The sequence below is a fragment of the Gobio gobio genome (genome assembly GCF_949357685.1).
Source record: "Gobio gobio genome assembly, chromosome: 1".
In the NCBI taxonomy this organism is placed as follows: domain Eukaryota; kingdom Metazoa; phylum Chordata; class Actinopteri; order Cypriniformes; family Gobionidae; genus Gobio; species Gobio gobio.
Window position 1 is genome coordinate 73,594,932 of NC_137097.1, and position 14,628 is coordinate 73,609,559.

General features: G+C 45.5%; 3 protein-coding genes across 3 annotated transcripts in view; 1 reads left to right on the forward strand and 2 right to left on the reverse strand.

Annotated features, from left to right (window-relative positions):
* The window catches only part of LOC307135771 (interferon-induced very large GTPase 1-like), a gene marked incomplete at its 3' end in the record, with an annotated part of 36,750 nt that extends 23,027 nt beyond the window's left edge, over positions 1-13,723 (reverse strand). The window contains exons 1-3 of the mRNA XM_079832427.1: positions 13,644-13,723; positions 9,904-10,004; positions 9,714-9,772 (exon numbers count right to left, since the gene is read on the reverse strand). Coding sequence (XP_079688553.1) covers positions 9,714-9,772; positions 9,904-10,003 — 159 coding nt within the window. The 5' untranslated portion in view covers position 10,004; positions 13,644-13,723. The remainder of the gene's footprint in view (positions 1-9,713; positions 9,773-9,903; positions 10,005-13,643) is intronic.
* Positions 1-14,628, reverse strand: part of LOC307125338 (uncharacterized protein) — a 500,360-nt gene that overhangs the window by 414,031 nt on the left and 71,701 nt on the right. The window lies entirely within an intron of this gene.
* Positions 1-14,628, forward strand: part of LOC307122960 (uncharacterized protein) — a gene marked incomplete at both ends in the record, with an annotated part of 765,959 nt that overhangs the window by 401,245 nt on the left and 350,086 nt on the right. The window lies entirely within an intron of this gene.

Consider the following 14,628-nt stretch of genomic DNA (forward strand, 5'->3'; position numbering starts at 1 on the left):
TTGTAAAGCGATCGCACATTTCCAGATCACCTTCAGAAAAAAAGTGGATTTTTTTCTCTAAAGACCCTTGAAAAAGCAATGGGTTCTACTCACAAAAGCAAGCATGAACGATCAGCGTCTTTTTCAAGATGTCTTTTCGTCCATGTTTCTGGATGAGGTTGTTCCTGATCTCCTCTGACAGCCATGGTCGCTGTCTCACATGCCTGGGCAAACAGCATGCTGAGAGAGCATTTGTGAATGGTGCAAGCTCTCATTGCAAATCGATGTCCATGTTGGTGCTGCGGTCGCAACTCTCCTTATGGAGGCACGAGAATATGGAGGCATAAGTTTTACTGCCCAAAGCCATTCTTCTGCCTCCTCCACTCTCATACCCTTGATGGCGGGGCTGTCAAGGGTTACTTGGACATTCCACAGGTGGAGCATGCAATTGCGGTACACTTGTGCCCGCAAAGTGCTGCCACCTGGCAGAATCGTCCACGTCTACTATCCAAGGTTAATAAGACGACAGCAGCCTTGGCTGCTAAAGCTTACTCCACGGCTGGACAGGCCGCCTCCACCCTGCATCCCATGGCCATCCTGCAGGCTCATCAGGCAAAAGCTCTCAAAGAGCTGCACAAGGGTAGTTCTGAGCCGGTGTTAATGCAGGAGCTACGCACAGAGACTGACCTCGACCTTTGGCCGTCGAAAATCATGGCGTGGATGATGATGTCCACTCTGGTGGTCCAGGACAGTCATCTTTGGTTGGACCTGGCTGAGCTGAAGGATGCTGACAAAGTTGACTTTCTCTACGACCCCTTCTCCCGGGCCTGCCTCTTCGGCGACCACTGTCGAGGACTTCGCCCAGCAGATCCCGGCAGTCCAGAAGCCGACAGAGGCCATAAAGCACTTCCTGCCCCAGCGTGATATTGCCACCAAGCCACAGCGGGCTGGCCCCCAGCCTGCTCGTCCCTCCCTGGGTAGGGAGGCGTGAGGGGGCAGTGTGCCCTCTAAATGCGGATGAGGCAGTGCGTCCCCATCCATGGCGAATGAGGGTGGGGCTGAGAGTGAGGAAGCGGAGCATCACTCACTGTCAGCACAGAGCCAGTATGGCACAGTGGTGTTGGAAACTGCTCTTTTTTTAAAATGTGAGAAAAGAAACAAAATTAAATACAGGATTCTCGCGGCTGCACTGGCTCAGGGAAGACTGGAGGCATTCTGTCAGCCCGAGCCACTTGCCGGAAGGCGATTCAGCCTGTCCAGTGCTGAAACCCTTAAAGTGGACAGCAAAGCCGCCCTGAGACAGGTGGCCGAGTGGGAGATGCTCTGTTCCAGGAGACAGTGAATGCACCGCTCCTTCCCCTGGTGAAGAATCCTGTGTTTAATTTTTTGTTTCTGTTCCCACATTTTCAAAAAAGAGCAGTTTCCAAAACCTCTGGGCCATACTGGGTCTGTGCTGACAGTCAGCGACGCTCCGCTTCCTCACTCTCAGCCACACCCTCATTCGCCATGGGCGGGGAAGCACTGCCTCATCCGTGTTTCGAGGACATACTGCCTCCTCACGCTTCCCTACCCAGTCCCTCAGGAGATCCACAGAGCCAGGTAAGTGCACCACACTCACCGCCTCTACTCTGAGATGCACTGCTTCACTGCCTCCCTACGGGTACATCTGTTGTACCTTTGGTGCCACTCGTACAGAGCTTGGGAGTCTGGCTAGCGCTACCCAGCATGTCCCGTTGGCTCATTTGGACAATCAGACTCGGCTATGCGATTCAGTTCGCCAGTCGTCCCCCCCCCAGGTTCATCAGCATCCTGTTCACCTTATGGTGGGAAAGGACACTCCTATCCTGCAGGACCAGATTGTAGTCCTCCTGGCGAAGGACACAATAGAGCACAATAGACTGAGTCAGGATCTAAGTCAGGATTTTACAGTCCATACTCGATGTGGAGTGGGACTCTGTGAATATGACAGCGCGTCTCACCAACAGACGGGCTCAGACGGTGCTGAACTGCCTGAATACGTTTAGGTGGAAGACAGCGCTTCCACTGAAGCAATTTCAGAGGCTCCTGGGGCATATGGCATCCACAGCCGTGGTCACGCCGCTTGGACTGATGCATAAGAGACCTCAATGGCTACACAGCCGAGTTCTGAGATGGGCATGGTGCCATGGCTCACTCCGTGTGGCCATAACATCAAGCTGTCACCAAACATTCAGCCTGTGGTCGGACCTTGCCTTTCTACGGGCCGGAGTGCTCCTTGAACAAGTGTCCAGGCATGTTGTTGTCACAACAGATGTCTTCACCACCGGCTGGGGTGCCATTTTCTGCCTCAGACTCCTGGACAGGACCTCGGCTGCAGTGGCAAATCATTTGCCTTGAGTTGCTAGCAGTACTCCTTGCCCTGCGCCGGTTCCAACAGATGTTGTAGGCAAGCATGTACTGATTCAGACAACACTTGGTGGTCTCGTCGCATATCGCAACTTGCCCTCCCTCTCCTCATATGGAGTCAGCAGCGGCTTAGGTCGCTGCACATCATGTACATTCCTGGCGAGCTCAAAGGCAAACAGAATCGTGCCTGGAATTTGGGCAGACTTTATCTCACGTCATCTTGAGACCCCAGCTCGGATGCATGCTTAAAGTTCCCACCACTACCTTTCAGGACCAGGTGGTAAACTTGCAAGCGCTGCCCCAGGAGGAGGCAGACGCAGCCCTCACACTGATGTGTCTCGTTCGCGCACTGCGTGTTTACGTGGGCCGTACACCGAGCTTCAGAAGCTCAGAGCAGCTCTTTGTCTGCTTTGGATGTCAGCAGAAGAGAAAGGCTTTCTCTTCTGCTGACATCCATTCTCCAAACAAAGGTTGGCCCACTGGATAGTGGATGCCATCACTTTGGCGTACCAGTCCCAAAATGAGCCGTGCCCCCTAGGGGTGAGAGCCCACTCAACTAGAGGTGTTACTTCCTCCTGGGCATTGGCACACTGTGCCTCTGCGACAGACATCTGCAGAGCTTTGTTGGCTATTTTGAGGCAACTGAAAACAAATGCACCATTGACCAACAAAAACCTGGTCGAAAGTCAATGGCACAGTATTTTTTGGTTATTTAAAGGGCGCATTATTAATGTGACCCTATAGGCAGGTGCCTATAGGGTCACATTAATACAATAGCTTAATCGCTGAGAATACAATAGCAATACAATACAATACAATACAATACAATACAATACAATACAATACAATACAATCACAAAGAATACAATAGCTTAATCGCTGATAAGTTCGAAGGCAATCTAAGATTTTTTAACCAAAGATATTATGAACAAGGGAATAGGGCTAGTAGTAGTTAACAATTACATTAAGAATGCAAAGATCTTCAAATATCATACAAAAAAAAAAAATTATATATATATAGCTCTATCAATCCCCGTACTAAACCCGATGAAATTGCAGAATCCTTTGCAGATTTCTACAAATCCCTCCACAAAAAAATCAGATACCTGCTCTGATGAGTCAATGGCAAATGATCTGAATGAACGTATTGAGGAAAGTGAAATAATTAAGACAATCTTTACTTTGAAGAATAATAAAAGCCTAGGACCTGACAGATATATAAATTAATTATATAATTGTTTTTTAAAGAACTAGTTTTTCTGCTCTTATTAAGAGCATTTCATTATGCACTGCAATCTGGTACAGTGGCGCCCTCTTGGAGGGATACAACCAATGTTGTAATTCGCAAAGAAGACAAAGACCCTGCTGAGTGTCAATTATATTGGCATATTTCATTGTTAAATAGTTATTTATATATGTTATTAACTGCTGTTCTTGCAAAAAGGGTAAATAAATGTATTTGTCAAATTATACATCCGGACCAAATCAGATTTATCCCAGAGACAACAATTCCATATTTAGAAAAGCTCATTCTCAAGTATGGGTACTACTCAGGATAAAACTGTGGCCAAAAATGTAAATGGTCAAATTTCAAAACAAATCCAAATAACAGCAAGTTCAAAAGGCCCAATAATTGGTTTAAATACATGGGCATCTTTATCCCCTCCTCTTTGGGCCAATTATACAACATAAACTATAAAAAAAGTGATTAAAAATATTAATGAAGATTTGAATTGCTGGTCAGCTCTCCCTCTCTCTCTGATTGGCTGTGTTGAAATGTATTCCTATGAATGTCCTGCTGCTGAGATAGATAGAAGATATAGAAGTGCCAAAATCTAAAACTTTGATTTGCTAAATAAAATAATTTCTACATTTATTTTGCAAGGAAAACGACCAAGAATAAGGCTTAAAATAATACAATGGCCTAAAACAAATGGTAGGCTGGGATTTTAGGTTTGGGGATGACAGGGATGAGAGAAGACACACAAACTCGGTGGGTCAATATTGAAAAGACCCTCTGTTCCATGCCCCTTAAAATAATTCCCTTTTCCAGTGTATCATCCAAAACCACCTCCATGGGAGAATGGACCAAAAGTGACTTTTGGAAATTTGGAGAACTATACAAATATAATTTGGTTTGTCTAGAAAATTTCATCTGCAGCGAGAATTGATTATCTTAATGACCCATCTTGTACAGGCATGGGTTTCAAAAAGTGGTCTCCAATATGGATTTAACTATCTGCAACAAATATTTCACAATGAAACACTTAAATCATCTGAATAAATAAGAAACAAATTTACACTCCCAAGGTCTGAATATTTACAACTGAGACATTTCCTCACAACAAGTCAAGTCAAGTTAGCTTTATTTATATAGCGCTTTTTACAATGCAGATTGTTTCAAAGCAGCTTCACAGTGTTAAACAGGAAAATAATGCAACATAATTTTATTCGACTGCATAGCCGCTCCGGAGAAAATTATGTCATCTAGCTCATTTCAATTTTCACACAGTGACAATGTGGGCATTAGATTAGTAATTAGATCAGTCATTTAGTTTATATGGTTAATTTAGATTACTAATTAGTTTTATTTGGATATTTAGTTGAAAAAAGTTGTCAGAACACATCAGAAATACATGTTCCCTTTCGTTCAGTCACTCCGAGTAACGTCAGTGGCTGACGAATGGGGTTTCACTTAGAAGCCAATCATCTTCGAGATCTTAGAAAATGCCCAATGGCAGTGCCAATGCCATATGCATGCGGAATTTGCATGTGTAACTCCGCCCCACCGTGTGGGTACATAAGGAAGTACGCTGGCAACATCGCATTATGTTTCTGCTTAGGAGCCAAGAGCCTCTCTTCACTCCTGCAAGCCTGAATTCTGAAGTCCTCTCTTCAGTCTTCAAGACGAGTGGTTCTCCAGGGTGTTGGTGTGACGACGCGTTCCAGCGATCTCACATTGCCTGCCTGCTGATCTGTGCAGTGATCTGCAACAGCTGTGTGTGTTTTCCCTGGGCACTTCGGTACTCTGCAGAGCTTTCAACTCACAAAAAGAGCTTGCGTGTGGCACGTCTTTTTCAAGACGGTTCGCCCGCGCACTTCCGGGTGCGATCAATCTCCGCCGCTGTCTATGGGCACAATCACTGCTCGACGTGTTTGTGCTTCAGCACGTTAGGGCAGTGTTTGTTGATGTGTCATGTTCCCACTGCGGGAACATTACCATCGCGATGTCGCGGTCGAGACTCAGTGACCTCCGTAATGGAGAGAGTCCCCACTGCCACACCCAAATCTACCGTCTCCGAGAGAGATGGTACTTTGGCTGGTGACCAGGGTGACCTGAGGGCAGTGCTGTGGTATAAAGAACCCCGACGATCATTCCTCGGGCCACGCCCCCCTCTCGCACACCACTACCCGCGGGTGCTTGGACTGAAGCGGCAGGGCCGTCTGTTGACGTCCTGTTCATTTCGTTCACACTCCAGATAGCAACGGGATGTTGATTTCCGCATTTCAAGGTGGGCTGAAGTCCTTTGGGGATGACGTTTCGACTGTGCTCCGCCTTCAGGTGTGCCAGCACTGCTCCAGTCTGACCTAGAGTTGACAGCCATGTTATCTCGGGGTGATTGGTTTTTGGGGGCGGCCCCTGACAGCTGTCGGGCCCTGCCCCCAATACCTCTTCGTTCCCGAGGTGCATGAGGAGCTCACGCGGTCCGGGAAGTCCCTGTGTCTTCCCGTGACCGTTTGGTGGCCTCCTCCGCCTTCTCTGCCCTCGATGGGGCTGCGGCCAAAGGGTGCTCTGGGCCCCCCCCCACTGTTGAACATACTGTTGCGCACTACGGTGTCCACGGAGTGCTTCGACATGGCGTGGCTATCCTAAGCACCCTCCCCAATCCTGTGGGCTCGTCTACTTTGGTGGGGAAGTCCTTCAGAGCTACGGGGCAGGCTGCCACTCCCTTGCTCAGGCACGAGGGTAGAGCTGACCGAGGGCTCTTCAATGAGCTGTGTGCCACCACCAACCCTGCCCTCTGGGCGGTGAAGGTGACCACACGCTCCCTGGGTCGGATGATGTCCACAGCTGTGGTCTGGGAGAAATGCCTGGCCTTACCTGGTTGATGTGGGTAGGCTGAGCGAGCCCGCCTCCTCAACTTGCCCATATCCCAGGCTGGTCTTTTCGGCGCCACGGCCGAGGACTGGGCCCAACAGCCTTCACCTGGGCCACGCTGTGGAGGTGGTTGCAGGATGACGCCCAGTCCGCTCCAGCCCCAAAGCCTGCCTAAACACCAGGTGCGGTAGCACTCTGGACACGGACAACTCAGAGATGGGTTCCAGTTCTTTCCAGGGGATGGTAGCAGGGCCTCTCCTTCCCTCGGTGGGGGGCCAGGGGAAAATCATTCCGCTGCTGGCCGAAATGAGGTCTGGCTTCTACAGCCCCTACTTCCTTGTACCCAAGAAAACCGGTGGGTTACGGCCAATCCTGGACCTGCGCGTCCTGAACTGATCCCTTCACAGGCTTCCGTTCAGGATGTTGACAGCAAAACGCCTTTTTGAATGCGTTCGTCAAGCCGATTGGTTTGCAGCGATCGATCTGAAAGACGCCTACTTTCCATGTCTCCATCCTACCTCGACACATACCATTCCTGTGGTTTGCTTTCGAGGGGCGGGCATATCAGTACGCAGTCCTCCCATTTGGGCTATCTCTGTCCCCTCGTGTCTTCACGAAGATTGTCGAGGCAGCCCTTGCGCCACTCAGGCAGCACGGGTTCGCATCCTGAACTACATCGATGACTGGCTCATCCTGGGTCACTCTCGAGAACAGGTGTGCGAACACAGGGATTCAGTGCTCCAACGCTTAGCCCGTCTGGGCCTTCGAATCAACTGGGAGAAGAGCAAACTCTGCCCAACGCAGAGGATCTCTGTTCTCGGTATGGACATCGACTCGGTCGCCATGTACACGCATCTTTCGAGTGAGCGCTCGCAGTCACTGCTGACTTGCCTCCGTCAAATCGAGAGCAAGGGTGTGGTTCCACTGAAACTATTTCAGAGGCTCGCCCCGTATTGGCACGGCCGGACCTGGTTCCCCAAACTCTTACTCCTTGCGACAGCCCCTCCCTGGCCTATTCCTCTGAGGTAGGACCTCCTCTCTCAGAGACGGGGCACCCTATGGCACCCGCGTCCCGATCTCTGGAACCTCCACATGTGGCTCCTGGATGGGACCACCTCTGGTGGTGGCTACCATCACTTCTGCTAGGGCAGAGTCTACCAGACACGCCTATGCGTTGAAGTGTAACCTCTTCGTCACCTGGTGTTCTTCTCGCCAAGAAGATCCCTGGAAATGCCCATATCGGGTCCGTGCTCTCGTTTCTCCAAGAAGGGTTGAAACGAAGGCTGTCTCCTTCCACCCTTAAAGTATATGTGACCGCAATATCTGCCCACCATGACCTCTTGGAGAACAGAAAAGTAAATCAACATGACCTGGTCATCAGGTTCCTGAGGGGAGCGAGGAGACTGAATCCTCCTCGTTCTCCCCTCGTGCCCTCTTGGGACTCACAGTAGTCTTAGATGCTCTGTAGAGGCCTCCCTTTGAGCCTTTGCGGTCAGTCGATCTTAAGTTCTTGTCAATGAAGACAGCTCTCCTGAACGCTTTGGTCTCCGTCAAGAGGGTAGGGGACCTGCAGGCATTTTGGTTGACGAAGCATGCCTGGAATTCGGATATGTGCCCAAGGTTCCCACCGAGACCAGGTGGTGAAACTGCAAGCGCTGCCTTTGGAGGAGGCAGACCCAGCCTTGGATGAGGCAGACCCAGCCTTGGCACTGCTCTGTCCAGTACGCCTTCTTCGCGCTTCCGTAGACAGGACGCAGTGTTTCAGGACCTCAGACCAGCTCTTTGTCTTTTATGGTGGGAAGCTGAAGGGAAAGGCTCTCTCAAAGCAAAGGTTGTCTCACTGGTTAGTGGACGCCATTGTTTTGGCTTACCAGGCGCTGGAGCGTCCATGCCCCCTTTGGGTTAGGGCTCACTCCACCTGGAGTGTTGCCTTCTCTTGGGCTTAGCGCATGGCACTTCGCTAACAGACATCTGCAGAGCTGCAGACTGGGCGACACCGAACGCATTCTTAAGATTCTACAATCTCAGAGTGGAGCCTGTCCGACTATGTACTCGCCTCAACTAGTGGCCGGTAATGGACTAGGCTCAGGTGTCTTCGCTTGCTCGCCATTCCACTCCACGGACTGGATACGTGCAATATTTTCCTCAGGTGTGCTTTCCGGAAGCCCTGAGCTCCTCCAGCACTGTCGACACTGACACCAGTAAGTCTACCCTCTCGAGCCCAGGCCAGGTGCCTCTGTGTGCATGGTTCCCCTCCGGGTGACCCCCACACGTGCATCTCCACCGTAAGCCTCCATGAGCACGTGTCTTTCCCTTGGCAAGCCCTTGCCATCCTGGGGTTGAAAATCCACCTACAGCTGGTACCCCAGAGTTCTCCATATGCAGCCCTTAGCGCAGGGATGGGCAACTCCAGTCCTCGAGGGCCACTGTCCTGCAGAGTTTAGCTCCAACCCTAATCAAACACACCTGAACCAGCTAATCAATGTCTTCAGGATTACTAGAAGGCTACAGGCAGGTGAGTTTTATCAGGGTTGGAGCTAAACTTTGCAGGACAGTGGCCCTCGAGGACTGGAGTTGCCCATCCCTGCCTTAGCGGGTCCTCCCTACTGGTAGGCATTTTGGTGCATATTTCCATCTGGAATATGCTTCCCAGTGTACCTTGGTATTCCTGTGATGATAAGTGGGAGTCTTCGTCCGTACTAGTCTTACGACAGGGTACTCACACTTACGCAGGGCACTGGAAGATAGCCGAGTGGCGTGATTGTATTGGGACCCCATTCGTCAGTCACTGACGTTACTCGGAGTGACCGAACGAAAGGGACTGTCTCGGTTACGTATGTAACCCTCGTTCCCTGAGGAGGGAACAGAGACGTAACGTCCCTCTGCCACATCCGCTGTACCGCTGAAACGGCCGGGAGTTCAGTCTTGGCTCCTCAGCAGGTAAACATAATGCGACGTTGCCAGCGTACTTCCATATATACCCACACAGTGGGGCGGAGTTACGCATGCAAATTCCTATTGCCACTGTTCCCACTTCTGCTGCTACTGCTCTCACTTCTGCTTCCCATAATGATCTTAAAGTGCATATAGCTGCTGCTCCCGCTACTGCTCCCGCTACTGCATCAACTCCTGTTGTTACTGCCTTATCTACTACTACTGAAACTACTGCAACTGTCAGTGCTATTATTACTGTGGATTTTAATGCTGTTTGTTTCCATGTTTTTGCAGATAGTGGTGATTGTAGACTTGCCCTTCCTTCTCCTGCTGCTGCATTTGCAGATGCTGCCTCTGCTGCTTCTGCTCCTACACCTGCAACAGTTAAAGGAATAAGAACTTATTTCATCATAGAAAAACAAATCTTAGAATATGCTTTTAATGTATAAGACATTGATGTTTTCCAAAATGTAAATTGTTGTTCTTACACATCGATATTAAATTACCGTTATATGATGACTCTGGTCTTCTCATATTCACATCAGTACTCAGCTCCTTGTCAGGTTCACAGCTCTTCCTGCCATCCATTTTCCCCAAACCATTCATCCTACATGAAAGAGACAATGTTTAAATATATGACAACTAATTATTTATTAGTTTATCTCATTTACTTTTATTTTTTCTCAGCATAAACAGCCTGAATATTTTTAACATGGTTTATTTTGTAACGTTTTCAGCATACAGCAAGACAAGTCAAGTTACCTTTATTTATATAGTGCTTTATGCAATACAGATTGTTTCAGAAGCAGCTTTACAGTGCATTCAGATCACTCACACGTGCAGTTGCAAGTGCAACGCACCGTCTGCACGCTCACAATGGGCTGTACACGGGCTGTGTGAGTGGTAGTCCCTGGCCAATTCTGATGATGCAAATTACATAACGCGGACCGCAGAAGAATACTTTGGGCTTATCTTAAATTTGGAGTTGGTTCACCCTCTGCTTATGATCAGGTTCTAATCTGGGCTCGCTTGCTTGTATATTGTGCATCATCAATATTGGTGTATAGCCTACTGAATTTGGTCTTCTGTTTTCACATTAAAGGGGTTCTTCAGCGCTGGAAAAATGAATGTGTATTTAAATTTGGGTCATTTATGTAGTAGAAATGTGAAATTATTTTTGTATTTGGTGCCTTCTAGACTGAGAAAAGACAGAAAATTAATTTTTGTCTCATGTGGATGAAAGACAACAACTCCCAGAATGCACCTGCTTCTTGCTGCCACAGCTACTGTATACATCTCTTGCCCACCATGACACCGCCCCCACCTTCATTTTGATCTTCATCAAATAGAAGATTTATAGTTATATCTGCTATAATAACTCCGATAACTCTGCGATAGTTTAGCAGAGTCACCAGAACGAAGTGTAGAGACCAAATCAAGATTTTTAATTTCAGCAAAGTTTAATGTTTGCACAGATTAGAGTTAATTCTTGTGCAGACATCTTAATAATACAAATAAAATAAAAGAATACGGATTGTTTTATTTAATGCCATGTCAGCATCTAAGGCTATATTCATGGCAAAAATTATATTACAAAAATACAAATATCATATACATAAATACAATAAAACCAAGCAAACAAACACGACAAGTCATATTATACAAGATTTTTAAAATCAACTGATAAAAAAAAAATCCAAAATCTTTTCATGTATACTCTTTCTAAATAAGTCCTTAAGTGAAATAACTTGATAAAAGAGCATTCTTGTTTTAACCCATGACAGTCCAACAAAATATGTTTGACGGACAGGGGAATCTTACAAAACATGCATAAAGTTGGGTCTTCACCTTTAAGGACCTATACGACAAAAAATGGTGAATGGAGATTGAACAAAGAACCAAATAAATGCAACATAAAAATATAAAAGTAAAAATGATAAATTCCAGACAAACTCATTCATATCAACGATGAAATATTGTAAAACAATTAAAAGCTTATTTATTTAAAGATTATTTCTTCATTAGGCTAGTACAATGTAGGCATTGCCATCTGACTACAGCCAACACAAACTGTTGTGAAGACGGTGTGATTAAATAATGAAGTGTGTGTGTGTGCTTGTTTATGTGATTTATGAGGACACAAATTTGTATAATGACATGGGTATTACACTGGTATTACAACATCAAGGTGGTTTATGAGGACATTTCAAATGTCCCCGTAAATCAAATCGCTTTAAAAACATATTAAACAATGTTTTATTAAAAATGTAAAAATGCAGAATGTCTCCTGTGATGGGTTAGGTTTAGGGGCAGGGGCAGTGTAGGGGGATAGAATATACAGTTTATACAGTATAAAAACCATTACGCCTATGGAGAGTCCTCATAATGCTGTTGCACCAACATGTGTGTGTGTGTGTGTGTGTGTGTGTGTGTGTGTATGTGTGTGTGTGTGTGTGTGTGTGTGTGTGTGTGTCCTGGTATTCCCTAGTTTGTCTCCTCAGCTCACTTCACGCGCAGTAGCGCCATATACAGACACTCCCTCAACCACTACAGGTCAGATTTTCCGCCACAGTAAAGAGAGCTTATTAATTACGAAAACGAATATTTATTTTTGCTAATTATTATTTTATTTCAGTTAGTTTTTCAGTAAGAGTTGTTAGTTTCGTTTAGTTTTAGTTTTTCATTATGATTTTTTAATTTTATTTCAGTTTACATAAATGTTTTTTGACCAATAGTTTTATTCTTAGTTTCAGTTTTCGTTTACGAAAATAACCTTGGCGCAAATTCTACCTTAGGCTCGTAGACTAAAGTTTAAATTGGTTATCCTAGACCGTTTATTTGTAGCTTCGTTACCATACACGTCTTGAAATCACACTTTCACTTTCGTTTTGAACGCACTGCGTTATTATGGCATCTAATAGCTTTCTTTTGGAGGAACATGATTCATTCCACGTGTTGCGTTCAGATGCCTGTGTGGTGCATCATCAATGTGGGCTATCCATAGTTTTCACGTGTGGTCACGCGCTTATAGGAACGGCCACCTGGAGGGCAAAACAAGGCTCTCGTCCATTGCCTCTAGTCATTTTTACCAGGTTTGACAGTGATATTAAAATACCAAATTCAATATACACCTTATTGATGATGCATACTTTGTACAGGAAAGCAGATGAACACAGAATATTAGTGCAACACGAGGTTTCTCGTTTGGTGTTTTCCCATCGAAACCCATTATAAAGAAAACACTTTGCGTTCATATTCTTGCCTCATCTACTCGCCTGTATATAGTATGCATCAAAACGGTGTAAACTGAATTTGATCTTTTAATATCCCTGTTTTAGTACATTACAGCACTTTAAGGGTGGGTTGCACTACACTCTAAAAAAAGGTTCTACATGGCACCAAAAATGGTTCTTGGCTCGTAATCATTGGGGAACCTTTTTAAGTGCTATATAGCACCAATTTTGGTGCTTCAGTGGTTCTTCAGCGGTTCTTCACCGGTTCTTTGAATAAGGTGCTATATAGCACCGCTACCATATACAGAACATGTTAAGATATGGTGCTATATAGCACCAAAAGTGGTTCCTCTATGATTACGACGAAGAACCATTTTTGGTGCCATATAGAACCTTTTTTTTTTAGAGTGTAAGGATTCTTTAGCCTGTCTTCAGTTCACCTCCGTCTGCGGCTTGATCAGCTCTTCTAATGGTTTTACTGCCTAATTAATCTGTGTTTAATTAAAGTAAAGTGGTGCAATGACTCGATTTAAAATAAAACCCATATCAACAAATCCTTTAAACTTTGCTTAATTTAATCCTTATTGGTGCAACTCACCCTAAAGTGTTTAGGCTATTAAGCGTTTTAAAATCGTCCTTTTTGTTTTCAGTGATTGAATACTGCAGCAGGTGCTGTATATGGATCATAAGTGCCCGAAACCTGCATCTTGTTCACATATTTTAGTTTTAAAATGGAAATTTGACAGGCTTGTGCTGCAGTTCAATGGAGCTCTATGGCGGTTTTGCCCTCCAAGGCTCCGCGACATTCACGTGACTGAAAACTATGAAAAAAATTTGCTCCTCGTTTTTTTACATTAAACGTTTTAGCGCCAGAACGAACCAGAATCTCTTTAGTTTTGTTGAGTGTTCTGACAACATTAACCTTCTCGTAATTTCCTAGGAATCATGTTTAGTTTTGATAAAAGCGTCTGCTAAATGAATAATTATAATTATAGGCTACATAAAAGCCAAACCTGAGGGAATCTGGAGTCCAAACAGCAGCTGAAGCTTTCTGCTAGATGATGGTGTTCTTCTCTTGATATCCTTTTGCTGTATTCGTTTGGGAAACTGCATTGCGGGTTTTATATAGCTGTTTAATGATATGCAAGACGCATGTCAGCCAATCAGAATGGATCGGTTTCGGTCTCTGCTCTTTTTCCAGTTCATGACTTTGGAGAAACTGAAGAGGGTCTGGCAGGGGCTCAGATCAACTCGGGGTGTTTGGGGGTTTCCAACAGATGACATTAAAGGGAGATCGACTGAACCGTGTGATAATGGGTCGATTTAACACATCCTTGCTGAATAAAGTATTCATTTCTTTCATTTCTGAATAAAGTATTCATTTCTTTTTCTCTCAAAAAGGCCACAATTGCATTGAGACAATTTTCATGGAAATTACATAATTTGTTTTTCCTGCTGGAATTCAACCGTACAAACAAAAAAAATGAGTAAGTAAATCATAAAGACAGAAAAGTCACTGTATAACAGGAACGACCCTATTATGATTTTTTTAATTTTATTTCAGTTTACGAAAATGTTTTATGACCAATAGTTTTATTCTTATAGTTTCAGTTTTCGTTTACGAACATAACCTTGGCGCAAATTCTTCCTTAGGCTCGTAGACTACAGTTTAAATTGGTTATCCTAAACCCTTTGTTTGTACCTCGTTACTATACACGTCTTGAAATCACACTTTCACTTTCGTTTTGAACGCACTGCGTTATTAAGGCATCTAAATAGCTTTCTTTTGGAGGAACATGATTCATTCCACGTGTTGTGTTCAGATGCCTGTGTGGTGCATCATCAATGTAGGCTATTCATAGTTTTCACGTGTGGTCACGCGCTTATAGGAAAACACCCACCTGGAGGGCCAAACAAGGCTCTCCTCCATTGCCCGCTAGTCATTTTTATCAGGTTTGTAGTCAGTATTAATGCGGTAAGACAGTGATATTAAAATAC